This window comes from Brassica napus, chromosome A8 (assembly GCF_020379485.1).
Source record: "Brassica napus cultivar Da-Ae chromosome A8, Da-Ae, whole genome shotgun sequence".
NCBI classification, from domain to species: domain Eukaryota; kingdom Viridiplantae; phylum Streptophyta; class Magnoliopsida; order Brassicales; family Brassicaceae; genus Brassica; species Brassica napus.
Window position 1 is genome coordinate 19,260,826 of NC_063441.1, and position 21,657 is coordinate 19,282,482.

General features: G+C 38.1%; 6 protein-coding genes across 7 annotated transcripts; 2 read left to right on the forward strand and 4 right to left on the reverse strand.

Moving 5' to 3' along the window:
• Positions 1-102: 102 nt before the first annotated feature.
• Positions 103-3,119, forward strand: LOC106434229 (glutamate--glyoxylate aminotransferase 1). Its single transcript, XM_013875066.3, has 14 exons — positions 103-380; positions 534-683; positions 792-857; positions 927-1,044; positions 1,139-1,220; positions 1,297-1,384; positions 1,465-1,623; positions 1,703-1,876; positions 1,962-2,093; positions 2,173-2,238; positions 2,321-2,385; positions 2,462-2,553; positions 2,632-2,788; positions 2,862-3,119. The coding sequence occupies exons 2-14, from the start codon at positions 576-578 to the stop codon at positions 2,989-2,991; spliced, it is 1,437 nt and encodes a 478-aa protein (XP_013730520.1). The 5' UTR covers positions 103-380; positions 534-575; the 3' UTR covers positions 2,992-3,119.
• A 4,111-nt stretch (positions 3,120-7,230) lies between these two features.
• LOC106434189 (60S ribosomal protein L27a-2-like) lies at positions 7,231-7,823 on the reverse strand. Its single transcript, XM_013875026.3, has one exon. The coding sequence runs from the start codon at positions 7,784-7,786 to the stop codon at positions 7,343-7,345; it is 444 nt and encodes a 147-aa protein (XP_013730480.2). The 5' UTR covers positions 7,787-7,823; the 3' UTR covers positions 7,231-7,342.
• Positions 7,824-8,667: 844 nt separating this feature from the next.
• LOC106434190 (ubiquitin-conjugating enzyme E2 variant 1A) lies at positions 8,668-10,471 on the forward strand. Its single transcript, XM_013875027.3, has 5 exons — positions 8,668-8,902; positions 9,049-9,188; positions 9,819-9,944; positions 10,014-10,140; positions 10,222-10,471. Exons 1-5 carry the CDS (start codon positions 8,875-8,877, stop codon positions 10,275-10,277), a joined length of 477 nt encoding a protein of 158 aa, XP_013730481.2. The 5' UTR covers positions 8,668-8,874; the 3' UTR covers positions 10,278-10,471.
• A 48-nt stretch (positions 10,472-10,519) lies between these two features.
• On the reverse strand, positions 10,520-12,460 carry LOC111211221 (dynein light chain 1, cytoplasmic-like). Its single transcript, XM_048738039.1, has 3 exons — positions 12,225-12,460; positions 11,702-11,989; positions 10,520-10,879 (listed from the first exon to the last, which is right to left on the reverse strand). The coding sequence occupies exons 2-3, from the start codon at positions 11,933-11,935 to the stop codon at positions 10,721-10,723; spliced, it is 393 nt and encodes a 130-aa protein (XP_048593996.1). The 5' UTR covers positions 11,936-11,989; positions 12,225-12,460; the 3' UTR covers positions 10,520-10,720.
• On the reverse strand, positions 12,304-16,918 carry LOC125577143 (probable phosphoglucomutase, cytoplasmic 1). Its single transcript, XM_048738035.1, has 18 exons — positions 16,675-16,918; positions 16,204-16,285; positions 16,046-16,101; positions 15,726-15,839; positions 15,572-15,634; positions 15,324-15,443; positions 15,126-15,226; positions 14,961-15,020; positions 14,758-14,857; positions 14,506-14,663; positions 14,012-14,107; positions 13,838-13,901; positions 13,673-13,754; positions 13,407-13,585; positions 13,234-13,310; positions 13,000-13,132; positions 12,696-12,812; positions 12,304-12,600 (listed from the first exon to the last, which is right to left on the reverse strand). The coding sequence occupies exons 1-18, from the start codon at positions 16,750-16,752 to the stop codon at positions 12,529-12,531; spliced, it is 1,752 nt and encodes a 583-aa protein (XP_048593992.1). The 5' UTR covers positions 16,753-16,918; the 3' UTR covers positions 12,304-12,528.
• Positions 16,919-17,748: 830 nt separating this feature from the next.
• On the reverse strand, positions 17,749-21,648 carry LOC106434197. Of its 2 annotated transcripts, none has more exons than XM_048738033.1 (8): positions 21,286-21,648; positions 19,947-21,181; positions 19,769-19,865; positions 19,392-19,445; positions 19,284-19,324; positions 19,008-19,198; positions 18,664-18,938; positions 17,749-18,270 (listed from the first exon to the last, which is right to left on the reverse strand). In XM_048738033.1, exons 1-8 carry the CDS (start codon positions 21,550-21,552, stop codon positions 17,911-17,913), a joined length of 2,520 nt encoding a protein of 839 aa, XP_048593990.1. In that variant the 5' UTR covers positions 21,553-21,648; the 3' UTR covers positions 17,749-17,910. The 2 variants fall into 2 exon arrangements, with proteins under 2 accessions (XP_048593990.1, XP_048593991.1); XM_048738034.1 differs by having other exon boundaries at positions 19,947-21,186; positions 21,286-21,519.
• Between the last annotated feature and the right edge of the window lie 9 nt (positions 21,649-21,657).

Here is a 21,657-nt window from a genome sequence, read left to right on the forward strand (position 1 = left end):
TGAAAACCGAAAGTAGAACTTGTCTGAAGAAGAAGAAGATACATGACAAAACTTACAATCTCTACATCTGTGATCTCCGCCACATTTTTATTTCTCTACCAATATAACGACTCATGTCAATTTAACGACTTTTTAATCTGATAAATCGTGGCCGTCCATTTCAGTGGCTCTCCTGCTTCCTTCGTTAACAAGATTGGATTGAGGGGGGGAGTGATCCAAAACTATGTCAGACACACATTTGTAATCTGCTACACAATTATTTTTTATTAAGCTTTTTTGTTGGTTTTAAAAGTCGCACACTTTTTATCGAGTTTCTTTAATACAATAGTGCTCTCACCCACTCTCCTTGCTTTGGCTCTCACAAGATCGAGTCTTTGAAGGTATGTGGTTTCCTTTCGATCATTTTCTTCTTCTTTTTCAATACCCATTTGAAAAGGCCTCGCCTTTCTCTGTACGATTACGAATCAGTTCTGGTTCGAATTGCTGAAGGATTCTCACAAAAAGAACCTCTCTTTTTGTTTTGTTTGGATAAGGTTGGAGAGAGAGGTTGCTTTGAAAGTGTGTGAGGAGGAGAAATGGCTTTAGAGTACGATCTTCTGAATGAAAACGTGAAGAAGTGTCAGTATGCTGTAAGAGGTGAGCTCTATCTCCGTGCTTCTGAGCTTCAGAAGGAAGGCAAAAAGGTAATTTCACTACTTTCTTCTGCCTTTAGAGTTTACACAGAGTCATGTGATCTTTACTTCTCTTTTAGGACTCTGACTAATTTGGGTTTGAGTATTACATATAAACAGATCATTTTCACAAACGTTGGGAACCCTCATGCTTTAGGACAGAAGCCTCTCACTTTTCCTCGCCAGGTATATATAGTATATACTTCAATCTGTCCTTCAGACTAGATATTATAAATAACAAACCAATTGGTGCAGGTGGTTGCGCTCTGTCAAGCTCCGTTTCTACTAGATGACCCCAATGTTGGAATGCTATTTCCAGCTGATGCTATTGCCAGAGCTAAGCATTATCTCTCCTTGACTTCTGGCGGTTTAGGTATTATTATTATTATTATGTTCACCAAACTACTCATTACTTAGCCAGTTGTCAGAAAGTTATTTACTTTTGTCTCTGTGTGTGTGTTCATCAGGTGCTTACAGTGACTCAAGAGGCCTTCCTGGAGTCAGGAAAGAGGTTGCTGAGTTCATTCAACGTCGTGATGGCTATCCAAGGTGATGATTGCTTAGAGCTAGCAACCGTTTGTTGTAGTTGAGATATGTTTGTTGTAACCGTTTGTTTTCCACACAGTGACCCAGAACTCATATTTCTCACTGATGGAGCTAGCAAAGGTGTGATGCAAATCTTGAACTGTGTTATACGCGGTGAGGGAGATGGGGTAATGCTCTGTCCCAAGAAGTCTTTTAAGTATCTGCTATGATTTTACTCCTGGGACTTCATCTATTTACCGTTTTGCAGATTCTAGTTCCGGTTCCACAGTATCCACTCTACTCAGCTACCATATCACTCTTAGGTGGTTCTCTTGTTCCTTACTATCTCGATGAGTCTGAGAACTGGGGGCTTGATGTCAACAACCTTAGACAGTCCGTTGCTCAGGCTCGTTCTCAAGGGATCTCGGTAAGCACTCTTTCGTTCTCTTGCAGTTAGCCTAGAAGCATATGTTTACAAACTCTTCTTGAAATTGGTGTATACACAGGTAAGGGCAATGGTGATCATTAACCCTGGGAACCCAACTGGTCAGTGTCTAAGCGAAGCTAACTTAAAAGAGATATTGAAGTTCTGTTACAACGAGAAACTGGTTCTTCTGGGAGATGAGGTTTATCAGCAGAACATATACCAGGATGAGCGTCCCTTTATCAGCTCCAAGAAGGTCAGCTTCTACCTTTGCTTTCATGTTACTGAAACTTGTGCATGATTTTTATCTAACATTTGTAACATTCTTTGGGGCAAAAAAGGTTTTGATGGATATGGGCTCGCCGTTCAGCAAGGGAGTCCAGCTTGTGTCTTTTCACACTGTCTCTAAAGGTTATTGGGGCGAGTGTGGACAGAGAGGTGGATACTTTGAAATGACCAACATCCCTCCCAGGGTTTGTCTTTGACTCTCAAGTTACTTTTGTTATGTGTCGGAATATAACATGAGCATGATATGGTTTCTTGGGTTTGCAGGTTGTTGAAGAGATATACAAGGTTGCATCTATCGCTCTCAGCCCTAATGTGTCTGCACAGATCTTTGTAAGTTAAAAAAGCCTCAAACGTTATGTGGATTGGTTTTGTAGAGATTGATATGTTCTGAGAGTTGATATGAATGGTGCAGATGGGTTTGATGGTTAGTCCTCCAAAGCCTGGAGACATCTCATATGACCAGTTCGCCCGTGAAAGGTATTATACATAAATCCAATTAAGCACTTGTGATCATCATTATCCCTGGATTGAATCATTATGTACATTTTTCTAGCAAGGGGATTCTTGAATCTTTGAGAAGAAGAGCAAAGATCATGACTGATGGATTCAACAGCTGCAAGAACGTTGTCTGCAACTTCACAGAAGGTAAGAAAATAATAAATGAAGCATGACATTACTTGTTGGTGGTGTTGTTTGATTCTTGTGTGGGTGTATATATGTTAGGTGCAATGTATTCGTTTCCTCAAATACGGTTACCACCGGGAGCTCTCCAAGCTGCGAAGCAAGCAGGAAAAGTGCCAGACGTTTTCTACTGTCTCAAGCTCTTAGAAGCAACAGGAATCTCCACAGTGCCTGGCTCTGGATTTGGACAGAAAGAAGGGTAAAACAACAACAACTAAAGAATTCGGTTCTTGCTCTTTTGATGTTCTAACACGGTTTTTTTTTGGTGACAGTGTGTTCCATCTGAGGACAACGATCTTGCCTGCGGAAGAAGAGATGCCGGAGATCATGGATAGTTTCAAGAAGTTCAACGACGAGTTCATGGCTCAGTATGATAATGGCTTTGGTTATTCCAGAATGTGATTACTTATTTCTTCTTCTTCTTCTTCTTCTTCTTGTTATGATGATGGAACAACCTATTGTGTTCTGCTACACTCTAAATCTCTGTAGCACCTCTTCTCTTTCTATAAAGTCTCTCTATGTCTCTTCTATTTCCAGTTGCAAACTGATAAGATCTCATGGATAGGAATCAAGCTTGCAAACTACTTCAATAAAAAAAAAATGTGATTATCCCAAACATTACATACTAAAACCTTATCAATATTAAAAAGTCCAACAGCGGAAAAGAGGGTAGTCTTTGTTGTATGAAGCAAGTAACATGAGCAAAGAAGCAAACAGAGCAGAAGAACACAATTGGGCAATGGAAAGCAACTGGTCAGGATTCTGTCGCCGGTAAAGTGTCCGGTGAAGCAGAGCAGTTCTGTTTGCGGGTTACCACAAGAATCCTCAAGTCTCTGTGGCGGCTCTTTCAATCTGGTGAGCTCTAAGTCCCTATGAAGGTTTCAAGATTTCGGATAATAAGAGAATTAACGGTTTGGTTACAGCATAAACATATTGGGATGGCCAATCATTGTGGCATTTGGGTTTAATGCGGCTGCAAATTATTCATAACAATCTAAGACACTGTAAGAAAAATAACTAAATGATACGATGAAGCAAATTTGTGTTATATGCGACATGTAAGCGTGTCAAAAAAAACTGTGGTGGAAAGGGATAGTTGCATGGGTGAAGGTTGTGTTTTACTAGATTGCATCAACATCAAAGATTACATGGGATATGGAAAAAATAGACAGGAATGATTGTCCAAGCCAGTGTTCTTCCCTCGATGATTTATAAGTGCCAACTGCCAAGTCTGAAGGATTTGGGAACAAAGATTTATTGTATATTTAGGCATCATAGGCACTTAGGCAGAAGCTAGAATAAGGAAACTGGGGAGCCAAGGATAAGAAATTACTCCCTTCTTTCTTCAATGATTGACTTTTTATAAAAAAAATTTGTTCCAAAAAAATGTATTTTTTTTGTGTTTTCTATGAAAAAATGTTAAGTTTCAGAAAAATTAATTAAACTTATTGAATTATTATTGGTTAAAAATTATTAAAAATTAAAAATTATAGAAAATAATATATTTATTATGATATTTTAATGTGTTTTCTTAATATGTGTGAAACGAAAGACTAGTTGTTCAAAAAAAAAAAAAGTGAAACGAGGGAGTATTAAATAGATAAAAGGAAGAGTAATTGCACTCCCTATACAAACATAACAGCTATATTTGCCAAAATGGAATTTTCACTGTTCAATTTTTATAATACCACTGCTGCCCCTGTCCCCTATGCACAAAGCCTATTAATTTATTTTTCCATTTTTTAGTATTTTCATTTTTCAATTGTTTTATCATTTGTTTTCTCTCTCTCAAAACAGATCGAAGAGAGAAGCCAGTGATGTTAAATGGAAATCTGAGTTCGAGGAGTTTCAACTTTCAAGTGCTGAGTCATTATCGCATGAAGATGTCTCCGTAACATCTCTTCTTCCACTTACACTCTAAGCGAATGGTCCTGTGAAATCACCGTCGCGAAAACTAGCTAACAGAATCTGAACCGGTCGAGGATTGAAGACGAAACCATATCGGTGATAGCCAAGCGCCGTCGTCTACGGCGGGATTGAACGGAAGAGAGATAGATCTCAGGGTATGGTCTTTATCCCGGGTGATGATTTATGTGGGAGAATCGATAGATTTAGGGAAAAGTGTTGCAGTTAGAGATCGTAATTTTACTTTAGATTTACCAGATGTCGTTTTGCTTATATGCTTCATCCCTCTTTTCATGTTTATTTTCAACTATTTTTAGCCTGGATACCTTATCATGAGCTTACTTATTTTTAGGAATTACTCGATGTGTGAAGATTTTGTTTTGTTGCAGAATAGTGAACCATATATTGATGGGGCTGGTACTGAACCTGACCATGTGATTAGAACAACAGTTCGTGGTTGGATTATTATAGAAAATATATGCAAAAAGTATGGAATCTCCAAGAAATTCACTTTTATGTGTTCGAATTTAATGTAAAATTTGGTGTGTTTAGAGTTTAATGATGAAATTTTGTAAAATAACAAGTTTTTTGTAGTGATGTAATTATGTGAAATAACCGGTTAATAAATTTCACTTGTATTTTTGCTATAATGATAACCGGCTATTCTCCGAAATGTACAAGTAACAATAATAATATCCGGATACTTAATATGCATTATTTAGCTTATTGGATATGATACTAATTTTTGGGTCTAAATCTATAATAACAACCGACTATTGATTGAAAAATTCAACTAACAATAACAATGACCGGATAATTATATATGTTAGTCCACCACTAATTTAAATAACCAACAACCATTCAAAATAATTGGAAAACTGGTTTGTTAGCTGAACAAATTAAAACATAACCATTCTATTTACATCCAACAATCTATACTTCAGACATTTTATATAAATCGGTTAGTCACTGGTTCAATCATACATAGCTATATTTTAAATATTATTCATTTACTAATTAACATAACTATCATCAACTGCAATAGCTGGTAGTTTTAACTCAAAACATTAGTTAATATGCAAAATATACGGATAAATTGGAATATAACCATGCTAATTTATAAAAATATAAAAATTACATTTTAACCGTACTAATTTACGTATTAACTATATGATTTAATATTTATTAGCCGGCTAAAATAAAGTCAAAATAAAATCAAAGAAAATAAGTACAAAAACATATATTTGTTAGCCAGCTAAATTAGTTTAAGTTTAAGTTTAATTTAGCCAGCTAAATTAGTTTAAGTTTAATAGCTTGAAACATATTTGTTGCCGTCTAAACTAATTTAATAAACTATAAACATATTTGTTAGCCGGCTAAACTAATTTAACACTAATATTTTTGACAGCTATATGATTGTAAGATATTCACAAAAACACAACTAAGGAAAAATACCAAATAAAAATACAGGAAGAGAGCTACGCTAATAGAAAAGTATGTCAAGTACATAGCGACTTTCTCTTCTTGACATGTCACCAAACAACACCATAAGCCTGCAACAGAAGCTATGAAAGTAAACCCAGAAAGAAGCTAGCTAACATTGTACTCTACAGACTGAATCTTCAATAAGATACAACAACTGATTAAAATATTCACTTTTGAAAGAAACATTTGATACCATACGTATCTAGCTATCTCATTTCCTCCATTAAACCCTCTCTGAGCATTCTGATTTTTTTTCTGAACAAGACCACCGCGTTGACTACCACTGGCATAGTATCCGTAATCCTGTGTGTAATAAATCACACCATTAGGTTCAAAAGTTGAATAAGTAAACACACAAAACGTGGCTGATCAATCAAAACACCAGATCGAGACTGTCCTAAGAGATCTAGAAACCTCATGGACTAATACATCGTATTACAAAATGTAGAAAGTTCAAAACTTTACATTGGGGGATGGCTGAAAGTGTGGGAGTCTGGGAGACCAGTGGATGAGAGCCATCTGCCATGGGAGGAAGACATGTCAAGAAGATTATCGGAGAGCTGTTTCTGGTGGTGCGCCGCCGCTGCGCTAGATCTCTATTTTCCGTTCATTGTCGTTCAACCATGAATCACAGCTTTTATCTCTTAGCATGAATCAGAGCCACAAATGAATCTTCTAATTGGATGTCTGTTAACCTGTTAATCAAAGCTTGCTTTTTTATTTCTATGTCGTCTCCTTCTCTCTCTCCATTGATGAAATTGATTTAAAAAAAAAAAAATCGTTGTTTCTCTTCAGAAATTCATAGGGCTAAATATGTCATTTTAACCTTTTTCTCTCTCCTATTTTCACTGTTTTTCCATTCTTGCAAATTACTTAATCTTTTCTTATTTTCTATGCAAATCGCTCTAAAAGGAAATGGTCATTGTTGTGCTAGTCCATGTCGATGCGTAATTGAAAATGCAGATGATATGAACTACAAAACCAATACAATCTCTCACAAAAACAAAGTTATTAAACTTTGTTATAACATTACGAAATATTTGAGCTTCAGATTTACCCAAAGACCGACACGCTTACGGCATCTGATGAAACTTATGAAAATATTTTTATGAATGAATAGCAACGATAAATGCAAATGATGAAGGAAAAGTCCAATTCAATGATCCGCAAGAACTTGATGAATCGAATGAACAACTCAATCAAACATTCGAAAACACCAATAACAATAACACCAAATATAATCCAATGATATCGATCAAAATATCTCTCATTCCAAAAATCAATAAAGCAACAAACTTTGAGTTCAACAACGATATCAAAAACAGATAAAGACAATAATTAAAACGAAAACTCAACCTATAACCTAGGCAGTGAGCACAACAGCACCACCAGCCTCCTTAATCTTCTTCTCAGCAGTCTTCGAAATAAGCTTCGCCTTCACCACAAACGGCTTGCCCTCAGGCAAATGCCCTTTCCCCAACACTTTAAAGAACCCGTGCTGCGTCACGTCGATCATCGGCACCTTACCATCCTTCCCCGCCTTGGCCTTCACGTCCTCCGGAACCAGCGACCAGAGCCTGTCGAGGTTGACGATGGGGCAGTAGAACTTGTTGCGGAGCTTGTGGAAGTACCTCATCCCTACTTTCCCGAAGTATCCCGGATGGTACTTGTCGAAGAGGATCCGGTGGTGGTGCATTCCTCCCGCGTTTCCGCGACCTCCGGGGTGCTTGCGGTGCTTCCCGATACGCCCGTGCCCCGCGCTGACGTGGCCTCTCTTCTTCCTGTTCTTCTTCAACGCCGTCGCCATTTTTTTTATTAGATCTTCAAAGCTTCTTCGGAGGAGTTAAGAGATAAGGTTTTTATATAGGAGACGACGGGCTAGGGTTTTGTGTTTGGGCTTTTAATGGGCCTTATGGAGTGCTTTAGACCCAATGGTACCAGATGAGCATGAACAGTTTCTATTGCGCGAAAGAATTCAATGATAAGTTGGGCCTTGTGGGCTTTAGTTCTAATAATTTTTTTTTTACTTCACCGGCTTTGGGGGGGGGAAGGATTTTTAGTTTCCTAAGTATTTGTAATTAACATTTTTAATACCCAACTACAGTACTTTATGGTCAACATTTACTTGAGGATTAAATATGTGCAAGCAGTAGTTAAGTATTAAAAGTGTTAATTACACTGGAGAATAAAACCCATTTTCTCCAGCTTTTGGCTAGTTTTTTTTTTGATTATCATATGATATGTATTTTTTTAGAATCTTTTGTTTATTTCCTTCTAGTTAAATGTCTCCTCAGGCTTTAATTAAAGTAAAGATGTAACAGGGCCAACCAATGAGTGGCAAGACAAAAAAAGTTAAGTTAATGTCTAGTAAAGGTTAATTTTGTTATAGTCAAAAATCAAAATTGAAATGAGGCCATAGTTTGTAAATTGGACTAATAGTTTGAAATATACCAGGATGTATTAACAATTGCAAATTTGCAACTACACATTACATAATAATTTGTCATATAAATATTTGGTAAATAATGGAGTACATGAAAGAATCTCAACTAACAAAAATTAAATAATTGTAATAGAATATTTAGAAATCGTGAAAATATTTGTCTACAATAGTAAACTGATCTGCTTTTTGGAATCATTTTCTTAAAAATTTCAAAAATAGGTAACACAAAATTAGTTAAATATTGGATATTCCCACATTAATCATTGAAATGATAAAAGAGCATCTTCATCATTTTTCTTCTACACATCCTTATGGTGAACAGTCTCTCTCTCTCTCTATCCATCTTATCTCTCCTTCTGATCTCTCTCTTTAGATATCGTTGATCTCTCTCTCTCTCTCTCTCTCTCACCTAACCTTATCATTTCACCTGAGACTCGTCCACGATCCAGGCCATGAGCTCCGAGGAAGCTAAAGTCGTCGGTAAGCCCCCTTCAATTCCATTAATCGCTCTCGTCAATTGATTTTCCGGATCTAGGGTTTCCGTATTCACACGATCTACACAAAATGCGATCGGATCTAAGAATCTGATCGATGAATCTGCGTTTGAATTTTTATTGTGTGTGTAGTGCCAAGGAACTTTAGATTGTTGGAGGAGCTTGAGAGAGGCGAGAAAGGTATCGGAGATGGTACCGTAAGCTATGGGATGGACGATGCTGATGATATCTATATGCAATCCTGGACTGGCACCATCCTCGGCCCTCATAATGTATTATTCCATCTTCTCCTCTCCGTGTTTGATTGTTTAAGATTCAAAGTTGATGGCTTTTCTCTCTCTTTATGCGTTTGGTTGATTAAAGATGCAATTTTTAACACTTTTTTGGGAGAGGATGGTTAAGAGTCTTCTTCTAGTTGTTGTTTTTATGTTTTGGGTAATATCTCTGTGGCCTAAAGTAATTAGCTTTTTACTCGAAATGATGGGTAAGTTTTGGTTACATCATCTGAGGTGGTTTTACTCCAAATGCTCTTTAGCTACATTTTCATGACCACTATTGATTAGCGTGGACTAAAGTAGAAGAAAGACATTGTTTGGTTTCTGTTTTTGTGTTTTTGATGATGTTGATCCCAATTTGGGTGCTTAAGAGTCTTTTCTTTTTACCTTTGGTCACTATGTTTTGAGTAGTATCTCTGTGCGCTAACGTAAGTAGTTGCTCATGGGGCTTTTAGTGGAAATGATCCATAAATCTTTACTACAAATGTTGTTATGCTACTTGTCTTTACCAATATTGAGTTGAGTGCTTAGTTAGCACAATAAAGAAAATTTCATGCTTTCTGCTTTTGGGTTTTTGCTTTTGAGAAGATTGATGGTGTTTTTTTTGTGGTGATGAATGGATATCAGACTGCATACGAAGGGAAAATATTCCAGCTGAAGCTCTTCTGTGGCAAGGAATACCCTGAAAGTCCACCTACTGTGAGGTTCCAGACCCGGATTAACATGGCTTGTGTCAACCCCGAAACTGGAGTGGTAAGCTCTCTGACTTCATTCTTGGTGTTATATGTATTTAACAACTTGTATCCTAAATGTATGATTCAGGTTGAACCGAGTCTCTTCCCTATGCTCGCTAACTGGAGGCGAGAATACACAATGGAGGACATTCTGATTAAGCTGAAAAAGGAAATGATGACTTCCCATAACCGCAAGTTAGCTCAACCCCCGGAAGGTAATTTTTGTAACCTAGTTTGACATGCCTGTGTGTTTGTTTATGACCATCAGGCTTCTAATCAATATCTTGCTTCTCCAGGTACTGAGGAAGCTAGGGCTGACCCAAAGGGACCAGCTAAATGTTGTGTGATGTGAAGAGAGAGAAGTTGAAGGGAATCGCATCAATTTGTATTAATAGAAGGGATAATGTATATAAAACATCATTTGAAGCTTTTGATATTGCCTACGACTTGAATGTTATACTGCTGTTTGAGATTATATATATATGTCCACCAAAAAACAAGTGATTATGAGTTTATGACCCTAATAAACCTTCTCTTAGTTTTTAATTGGTGGATGAGTTCTTCCACTATCCTACTCAAAAAACATATACACAGTACCGAAAGTAGAAGTTTCTTAAGAACATCAAGTTCACTTGTAATTACAGAACATGAATGAGACAAACCTATTCTTGATTTGTATCAAAGATGTTGTCTAGAAGATTGACATATCGAATTAGAAATAAGAATACAGGACAGAAATTGAAAAACAGAACTAACTGAAGATGCTCTTCTTTATGTTTTGATGGATCAGCTTTCTTATTGGTGATCTAGGGGTTCCACAGCAGTCTTGAATAGAAGAACATAAACCTTGTCGATCTGGAAATATAAGAATCCTCCAACGGAATGAGTCACGTATGAACCAAAGCTGGTCCCAACAATGCAATGCCATGCAGGGCCGTAGGCAGAATCGAAGTCCTGAAATTGTAAGACAGATGGTAACTTTGTTTCATGAGTAGAGCAAAAGTAAAGTTTATGTAAATTTGCTGCAACATGTCGTTTGAAAAAGGAACAAAAGATCAAGTTGGAAGAAAACAAAGAGATAAGGGAAACCACAAGACAGGTAAACAAGTCAGTCAAACAGTAGAAACTGACTTGTACGCCAATCATAAAAGCTAAAAATGGTAACCACGATTAGGATTTCAGAGATTAGTGAACACTGAAACAAACAGAAAGCGACCCTGCTAACACATATTGTGAAACCAATGTAAACCGGTCTACCAGAAGAAAACCGAGTCCTTTCATCCTTTGTAGAAAGAAGTTTCCATTTAGGCAAGTCTCAATTCCTAAAGCAAAATGCTTAAGATTTATCATCAGGTAGCATCTAACTCTTAATAGAACAGAAAAAGTCAGCTGAAACCAATTATCTCAATAAGCAATAAGGAACATCCAGTTTCCAAGACTTATCACAAAAGAGATGCATACTATCATCCTCGCAGTACACAAGAAAGCCAAGTTAAGTAGACTAACAGAAGCTACAAATGGGAAATATAACAATGGAACAAAGTTGATGAAAGCCAAAAAACAAATATGGGACCATGTTCGATAATATGCAAGTACACATCACTAAATCAAGCAAGATCGAGAAGACAACACCACCACAGTTTACAGAAAGAATGCGAATTAAGACGTAGCCCAAAACTAGCATACTACTTGATTCTGTGTCAACTTTCACTCCACAGTACTAGACTCCATCGGTGATGCGAATAAAGAAGCGATTTTTGAAGTAAAAGATGTGACCTTTTTAAGGGCGAGAGCGAGTCGTTTGTTGTCGGCCTTTCCAGGAGTGGCATTCAAGAGCCCACGGGACAAACTGAAGGCCCTGTTTTGCACTGACAGAGGCATGTCGGAAGCTCGAACTCGGACATTGAACTCGTCTTTCTGGTCTTGCTGCTCTTTAGCCTTCTTCTTCTGCTGTATCAAGCTGTTCAAGAACTTGCTTCTTCTCTCTAATTCAAGCTCAACTCCTTCCATGTTTCTCACTCTCACATCACTCAGCTAGGACTAGGAGATGTAGCCCTTTTCCACCTTTTAATCGAAGAAAACAAAGCTACTTCACTATTTACGAGAAAGGCCCATTGATGTATTGTAACCAAGAAAGCCTAATCATTCTATATAATATAACCAATTGAAATAACTCGAGATTAGATTATTGTTTTAAATGTGTTTGCCCAAAACAACAAAAGATTGTTTTGTATGTATTCTTCTTGGTTACATCATGTAAGTCTTTAACTTTCCGACTTGGAGAAGCTAGCAAACTAACCTTAACATGTTGAGGTTGAGGGTCTCAATAAAGTTAAATGTAAAGAGATGAAACTTGCAACTTCGTTTGAACTCTGTAATAACAAAATCTTATATCATTTAATAGATGTAAAACAAGAAAACAAAACCGAGAAAACTCAAATCCAAACAAGTATAAAGCTCTTCGCGATAACTCAAAACAGGCTTGTTCAATATTCCGAAAAGAAATGTGAAGTCTTATTATTCATATAGAGTGAGAAGAAAGTATCTCTTAGACACAGACATAAGTGTAAGATTTGAGATCGTTTGTACTTGTGACCACCATCTTAAGTTATGACGGTGGGGGCTGATCGGCCCGTGAACTCCTCCATCTTGGACAGCTTCAGAGCTATGTCAACCTGTCAATCACAACACATCAAAACAACAATTAGAGCAAACCCCTTTTGGTGTATTAGTTTACGGATATTTGAAAGGTTTTCTTTAAATATCGTACCAGAGGAGACAGAGCTTCCTGGGACTCTCGTCCAATCTTCGAAGCATCCTTCTCGTACTGTTCAATGTAGAGCCTGATGGTTGCTCCTTCCGAGCCAGTTCCAGACAAGCGGAAAACCTTCATTGATTTTAGATCATAAAAGAAAAGAGTATTAATCAGTTATTTAACTATACTATACTATACTATCTCTACATGTTTTGATGCTTACAGTTTCCATATGAAACTTGTATATGACTATTTCTCACTTTGTTCTAGCTGATATGCCTAAAGAGACTCAAGAACAAAGAAAAAAAGATGGACTTACAAGTCGCGATCCATCCTCAAACAAGTAACGGATACCCTGGTGCTTTGAGATAGATCCATCAACTGGATCTTTGTACTCGAACTCATCGGCACTGGAGACATTTGCCACGTCCGAACGAATTCCTTTCACAATCCTGAATCAAATCAAGTGAGGAAGAGATTAGAAAAAAAGAAAAAAAAAACAGAGTACCAAACTAATGAGTGAAGGGATTTAGAGAAGGTGAAGTGTGTGTACTTGTTGACTTCAGGAATTGAAGATTGCAGTTTGACCAAATGCTCCATCAGTTCCTTGGCTTTACCTGCGTCTACATTCTTTGGGGGACAAATTTTTAAATTATCACCAACGGTTCTGCTGGTTGTTCCGTATAATATGGTTTAGTACAATCACCAAACTTTGCAACTTGTTACCTCATAGTCGTAACGAGTGTAGTAGTGACGGCCATAGGTAGCCCAGTGCTGGCGGACAATGTCTTCAACCGTCACCAGTTTAGTGTCGCCGTCAATGCTATCCTTGTTCTTGTGAGCAAGTATGGACATCCACGCTAGAACTGCCCATATCCCATCTTTCTCACGGATATGATCGGAGCCTGTGAAACATCTTTCTTTCAGAACCGTACAGATTGTTTTTATTTTAAGTTGTTAACAGATGTGTGAGTGTGAGAATAGAAACTAACCAGTTCCAAAACTTTCTTCCCCACAGACGGAACACATCCCGGCATCCATCAGATTACCAAAAAACTTCCAGCCTGTTGGAACCTGATATGTGATTTTATCATGTTAAAAACTTCACGAAGTTCGGAGGAAAGGAAGCTTTATAGAAGTTGCACGTTGACATGTACCTCAAAGAACTTCAGATTCAAGCTTTTTGCAACAACATCTAGAGCAGCTGAGGTCGGCATGCTCCTAAAATAAGTAGTGCAAGTTAAATATTACGCGGCAAAAGATATATATTATAAGAGTTGTATAGACTGAATTCAGATAGAAATAAAAAAAAAAGTCCGGATGTATAATACCTTGCAACACCTTTCAAACCAGAGCTGAAGTAGGGTATGGCTTCAATGGCATTTGCCGCAATTATGGCAACTGAATCAGAAGGAGTAACAAAGAACCTACAAAAGAAGAGATACAATTAAGTTTAGAAGTGTACTTCGTAAACCCGTTCCATGTATCTAATGTTGGAGTAAGCATGAAGTTATTGGATCAAGCGTGAAGACTTGCCGGCCAAGCTAAGCAAAGTTCTAATCCGATAATGTTGGGGATTAAGATAAAGATGTTTTAGGAGTTATCTATAAGCATATCTTTACTAGTAGCATTAGGATTTGTGTTTAGCTATATATATATACATCCATCGAGTTATGATGTGATTGTATGAGTTTGAGGAACAAAAGGTTTTGAGTGAGTTTTGCCTTAAGAGCTTAATATAAGAGAGTTATTCTTAATCTTCATTCGCATACACAGAGAACAATCGAATACTAAGTTTCAATATCTAAGACCATTACTACGCTACCTTTTACCGAGGATCATGTTACGGTCTGCATCACCATCAGCAGCCGCACCGAACTCTGGAGGTTCACCTCCAGTGTCGGATTTACCTAGTCCCATTCGTGCCACAAGCTCCTTAGCATAGGTCAGATTGGGATCCGGATGGCCTCCTCCAAAGTCCTCCTACGAAAATTTTGTATTGGAGTAAATAGTGAGGCTGGAGGTCTATTTGTGATAATTTAACGAATAGTATTTTGTGGTTAGAAAAAAAAAAGACCTTGGGTACGCAGTTCAACAAGGCACTTTCTTGCGCACCGAGTTCTTCCACAAAGATGCGATGCGCATAGGCCCCAGCAACACCGTGCAAGGCATCGTAGCTTCATCAAATAAAGTAAAATATAACATTAAACCCGATGGAACATATGTTAGCAAAACTTAGCTCAAATGGAAGAGGTTGAGGAACCAATGTAAGCTACATACCAGAACGTAAATTTTGGAGATGAAAGTAATTTCCGGATGGACTCAAAGCCGAAGATTGACCTTAATGGAGCAAGAATATAATTTTAGAAAAACTATAGAGATTGCAGATAGACCATTAAGGGATCAGAATCCGGAATCATGCTATCAAATAGAGGGAGGACTCACTTCATTAGTTTAACGTAGTCATCTGCGGAATCAAAAACTTCAACATCAAATTTTCCTTCAGGTCCTTCAAAACTCGTTACACCAATGGCAGAAACATCAACCTGTTGCATTCAACCATAGAGACAGATCAACTTTGATTCAGAAAAATACAATGAAAATTTTGCTGTACTTAGAGGAATCTGTGGAATGTTTAGATACATTGGGTAAATCTTCTGCTATTGGGTACTCCTTGATTGTCTTAGTGTTCTCGTAAATCTTATCAGTAATGGATTCAGGAGCAGGGCCTCCATTTTCCATATTGTATTTGATTCCAAAATCCTGTATATAGCGAGTCAACGCTTAGTCTTATCGACTTAGATATATAATTCACTTATATGAAACAATAGATGAATACAAAACAAGCAGCTAAGCAAAAAGGGACAGAGCACAACAGAGACAGAACGGACCTCAGTAGGGCCACCAGGGTTGTGACTTGCTGTTAAGATAAATGCTCCAGTTGCTTTCGATCCCTGTAACAAGGAGACTGGGGTAAGTCTCTCAACAAAAAAAAAACATATTCAAATATCACTACAAAGATGAGGCTAGAAAAAGAGATCTAACATCAGCCCCTGATCTTTCACGAATCACAGCTGATACAGCAGGGGTTGACATCAGAGTGTTTTTACCAACCCACACACGGCGTACACCATTAGCTGCTGCCATCTTAATTATGATCTGTCCAGATTATAAAATAAAAAAAAAACTGTATGAAAATCTCGAAAAACGCTCGTCATCTGAAATATCAGACACCAGATATGTAACAGTTGCAGACTTCGCCAAAGAAGGAAAGTTATAGAGACCCTCTTCAAATGCGAAGTACTGAATACACCGATTACATTCAGCCAGGTTTAAAAGACAAGAAAGAATCACACTGTTTTTACCTGAACAGCATCCTTTGAGTAATAACGACCATCACCAGAGACCACGAGCGTGGCACCTGCACAGATGAACAAACAATCATGAATTCTTTGAAATAAGCAGACCTACATCTGCCTAAGAAGCAAGAACAGTTATCTAAACAAGAAGAAAAAAAATTCACCTTTGACTTTCTCAGGAGTAAGAGCATTAAACGTTGCTTGCACAAAATTCTCTAAGTAATTGGGCTGCTTGAACACTTTCACCTACACAGTCACACAAATACCAATCAGAGACACCAAAGGATGCTATCTTGAACATATCTGCAGAGACCACACCACTAGACTAAACAATGGGAGACTGGATCGGATATATGATTTGCTAATCCAATCAAACGAATGGTAAATAGAGATCTGAATCATAGTAACAAAGCCTCTTCTCTAGTTTCAACGGTCAAATCAAATCTAGACTTGCCACAGCAAGGCAAACACGTAATGCTTAGATCTAGATGTTAACATTTACCCCCAAGTATATACTCAAATCAAAATAATAATCGATCCAGAAGATCACTGCATAATCATATGGATCAATGCATGGATCGAAATCAAAATGGAATGAGCAGATCGGATACAGAGGGAGATTTGGATCGACGAACCTTCTTACGGAGACCAGAGGTACCGGGTTTCTGGCCATCGATGGGGGATGTGGAGACGAGAGTAACCTTGAAAGCCATATCCGCCGAGACGATATTCAGAATTGGGATGAAGAGAGAATGAGAAGAAGAGAGTGATGATAAAAAAAGCTGTGTGTGTAGGGTGGGGGAGAGAGAGAGAGTTTGCTTAAACTAGACGAGACCGTGACACGTGTGGCTCAGCGTTTTTCTCACGTTACCTGGAACTAGAGTGTGTCTCTTTGTCTTTTTACCTTTTTCCTTACACTAATAAGAAAATCTTAGCCCTTGAGTTATCGTCTTATCGATCTACCCTTCCATTCATTTTTTTTTTACTTGTGTAACTTATGAACTGAACTGAAAATGTTAAATGTTTCTTCATCGTATATTCCGTATGTATTCGCAGAATATACTCTGATACTACTACGTGCTGCGTATGAACTGAAAATGTTTTTTTTTTTTTTTGTAACTTATGAACTGAACTGAAAATGTTACTAAGCATTGTTGGGCTTTCTAATCGGATTTTATGTTCAGTAACTTTTTCGAGTTGAATTACATTTCATCTCAGAAAAATTACTTATTCATAAGTCGTCTACACAGCCCTACGGTCATCAAAATACATAAACAGATGAATTGTGCAAATTAATATATCAATTAAAAAAAATTATTGAATTTTATACATGAACTAATAAGTTTTTGATTATTTCATACAATGAATTCATTTCCCTTAGACAGAAATAACAGAAGATTACATGTCCATAATAAAATGATGTATTTGGCAAAAAAAAAAAACATCAATTTGATATTATGAACTTACTTTAGATTCATTTTAAAATACATCAAATTTTAATATTTTACAAATGAATTTAAAAACATGAAATTTAATATTTGATGCGCTTATTTAGATTTCAAATATTTATTTTAAATAATATCCAGTTTTTTTCGATCGATTCTTTTAACGCCAAATCTGTTCAAATACTTTTACAGCTCAAATCAAATATGAATTTGGGTTTATTTGTTACAAATGCCCATGCACGTGCTTAGTTACGACCACATGACTTGTAGTAAATAATCTGCTCTTTCTTTTCCTTTGGTATATTTGACCCACATGACAATCATACTATTATAGTACATGAGAATCTGAGGAAATTATTCGCACATCCAGACGCATAAGTAACAAAGAACCAGAGAACTCTGATTCAAGAACAACACAACTTTCTCTCAAACGGGTAAATCTCTAAGTAACCTTAGAGCTTTCTCCCACTGTGGTCTTTGAGACATAACGATCCGTCTCAACACTGGCACAGCTCCTGCTCTTATAATCGCTGTATGGTTCTCACTGTCCATGCTCAAGTTATACAACACTGACAAACTCGCCTCCACACACCGCTCGTTCCTTTCTTCTAGAAGCTTCACCAGCGGCTCTATCCCTCCGTGCGAAGCAAGCGCTTGCGTCGACTCCGGAACTCCCTCAGAGACTATCTTGTTCAGTTCCAAAACCGCTGCTTCTTTCGCTTCTGGAGTTGAGGAGAAGAAGCTCATCTGTTCCACCAGGCTTGGGATCGTCTTGTAGAGAGTTACCTATTTGTGATATCAAGGAGAATTATAAATATAAATAATAATTTAAATAAAAAATAAAATAATATTTTTATAGTTTTCAAATTGAGTATTTGTACTCCCTACACACAATTTCCTCCATATTTGCACTCCATACCCTATTTCCCTTCAATTTTTTTCCCCTTATCACTACCATTTTCCCCCAATTCAATGGTATCCCACTTTTTTCAGTATATTGAACTAATTTGCTCTTTCAAATTCTATAAAAATTTTAACTATTTTTCATTCTTTAAAAAAAAATCGGAAATTCCTTGGTAACTATTTTAAAAAAAATTATTTAAAATTTTAAATATTATTTATATATGTACTATAAAAAAAACAGGCAAACATGTCTGAACTTATATATACTAAACAAACCTCAACGTTGATTGGGTTGTTGATGGATGGAGAGGGAGATGAGAGAGAGGTGAGTTTGACAAGACAAGAAGCGACCCAGTCTTTGTAGTGTAGAGGGAGGTTTGATCTCAGGATCTTCCTCAGCAGCTCCGTGAAGAGAGTCACATCCACAGTTTGGCGAAAAGACTCAGAGTCTAGAAGTTTTGTTAGTAGCCTCGAAGCAGCTGAGATCGTCAAACCAGCTTCTTCTAGCTCAAGCAAGTGTTTTTCTAACTCCTCAGCTTCATTCTCAGGTTCTGCATTTGACCAAAAAACTCTTCATATGTTGTTGTTATGAGCATTCATTAAAAGGAAAAGTTGTGTACCGTCAAGGACTCTCTGATGGAGAGCGACATCAAGAACAGTTGTGATATCCTCGGAGATGATCGTGTCCATGGTTGGATCAATGACCGTACCAAACTCGATGACGGAGATTGCCTTCCTCAGCAGGTTAGGAGACGCTGTTTTCGCTATCTGGACGAGCCGAGAGATAACAGAACCGTCCAGAGCTTCCTTTCTGTATTATTCCACCAGATACTGAGCATTTGATACTACTAAAAACAACAAAACAGAACAAACTGAAAAAACTGAAGAAGACAGACCTGGTGTCTGCTTTAGATCCGTTCACAGGTCCTTCATAAAACTGCATAGAGAGAAAACAGTTTAATCCAAATGAGAAAGGATGAAGAAATGGAGAATTATAAACACACCTTGGATTCCATTTCCTTGCTAGGATCTAAAATATGAGCAAGTACATCCAGAATCTGCAACGCATTGTTCACAACAGATGATTAGATAGTAGGCCTGCGGGTTCAGTTTCTTCGGTTAGTTTGGAATTCGGTTAGTTCGGCTTGGTCGAAATCTCAATGAAGAGAACCGAAAAAATTAGGTTCAGTTTGTTAGTTTGGTTTCAAAAAATTTAACCGAAATTTTCGGTTTAGCGATTAGTTCGGTGGTTTAAATTGAATAAATTTTTTTAAAAATCCGTTAATTTTGGTTAGTTCGATTCAGATTTTGGTTAGTTCGGTTAAAAATCCGAGTTCTAAAAGATAGCAAAGAAGGATGGAGAAAGAAAATGAAGTCAGACCTGTTCAGTAATGCTTAGTGAGATCTCTGGCTGCTTCAGAAGATTAATAAAAAACGGTACAGCACCTTCAGCTTCAATCCTCTTGCAAACAGTGCGGCTGCATTTTACATCAAAGTGGTTATAATTAATTAATCACAAAACCTCTGCTTAAGTTAAAAGAAAAAAAGGTACAAAGTACCTAAGAGACAAGTTTTTCAAAGCACGGATGACAGGTATCTTAACACCCTCTCCGTTATTGTTAGCTAAAAGCTGAACAAGAGGCTTCACAGCTCCAGCTTCCATGAACGAAACCCTCATCTCCTCGTTGATACACGCGTCAGCAACCGACTCAGCAGCTCTCGACACAGCCACTTCATCCGCCAATCCAAGAATCAACACCAAACGAGCCACACCATCTACACAAGGAAGAAGAGTCAGCTGCTGCTGCTGATTCTGATTCTGATTCTGCTGCGATTCCCCTGGACGTTCGGATTTGATCTCTTTCTCAAACTCAATAGCTCCAATACGAGCAAGGAACTGCTGGTTAGTCCTCCCAACTATCGCTTTAGTTTTAGCTTCGTCTACTTCGTCAACGTCCTCGTCAACGTTTAAACCGAGGAGAAGCTCGGATGCGCCGAATCTAGAAGGAGATTTTGCTGTCTGCTCTACCTTGATCCCGTCTGGTAAGCTAGGCCATGAGTAAAGATCCGGTCTAAACGACTTGTAAGCATCTGCACCGATTATAGGAATGGGCACAACACCTTCCTCAATAACAAGAATCCTGTAGTAGTCATCTTTAGCTAGCTCCAAAAGCACGTTCCTCGCTTCTTTTCTAATCACTTTAGACCCTTTGTTCTCGCCTTTCAACAGTTTTGCCAGTTTGGGTATGACTCCTACTTCCACCATAATCTTGTGGTTAGAGCTGCTAAGAGATAAATTAGCCAAGACTCCACCAGCTGCTTCCTTAACATTTACATCATCATCTTCAAGGAAAGTAATGAGGAGCCTAAGGATGTCAAAGTCTGCAGCTTTCTCTCTAACTCCTTCGTCCACAGTTAGATTCCAAAGAGCACATATGCTTTGCTCTTTCACCACTGTAGCTAACGAAGGTCTGCTTAAGAGAGCGGTTATCTCCTCCAAGGCTCCACTCTCAGCGACAAGCTCTCTGTAAAGATTCACGGAAGCTATGGAGCATAGTAGACCAGCGGCAGCTTCGCAGGTGGAGGTGGAATCGGATTTGAGAAGAGTGACGATGAGATTCAGACAGCCGTGGAACTGCATTATCGCGTCGATGCACTTCTTCCCGCCTAGAGAGTACTTCCATAAGGCTTCCACGGCTTGTTCTCTGTCGAGAGGGTCGTTGTCTAAACCGAGCATCCGCACGAACAAGGCCACGTGGCTTTCGCTTCTTCTCGCTTCTTCGTTATCATCAACCTAAGCTTGTAGGGACAATGAAAAGTATCAACCTTTAAGCTTATAGGGACGAAAAGCATCAACCTTTATGTTCCGATTACTACACAAACAGAGGAGGGACTTACAGAAGTTGCAGAGGTTTGTTCTGTGGTGTCGGAGTGTCCGGCTTCTCCAATACAGTGGGGACGGTGGAAACTCGATTTGGGATTGGAGAAAGCGTGACGGAGAGGATGATTTGAGTGGATAAGTGTAGGGAAGGGGGTGAAGGAGCGGTCGTGTCTTCTTCTTATAGGTTGTGTTTTGGCTGAGAGAGTGAGGAACTTGGTTTGTGTGGTCGAGATTGGGGATAGACGGGAACAAGGAACGGTGGAAGATACTGTGGAGAGTGACATCAGAGACTCGAAGAGTCTTCTGTTCTGTCTGAAGTTCGTTCGATGGGTGAGAGATGATAAACCTGGAGATGAATCTAGTCGATGTTTTTCTTTCGGCTAACTCCA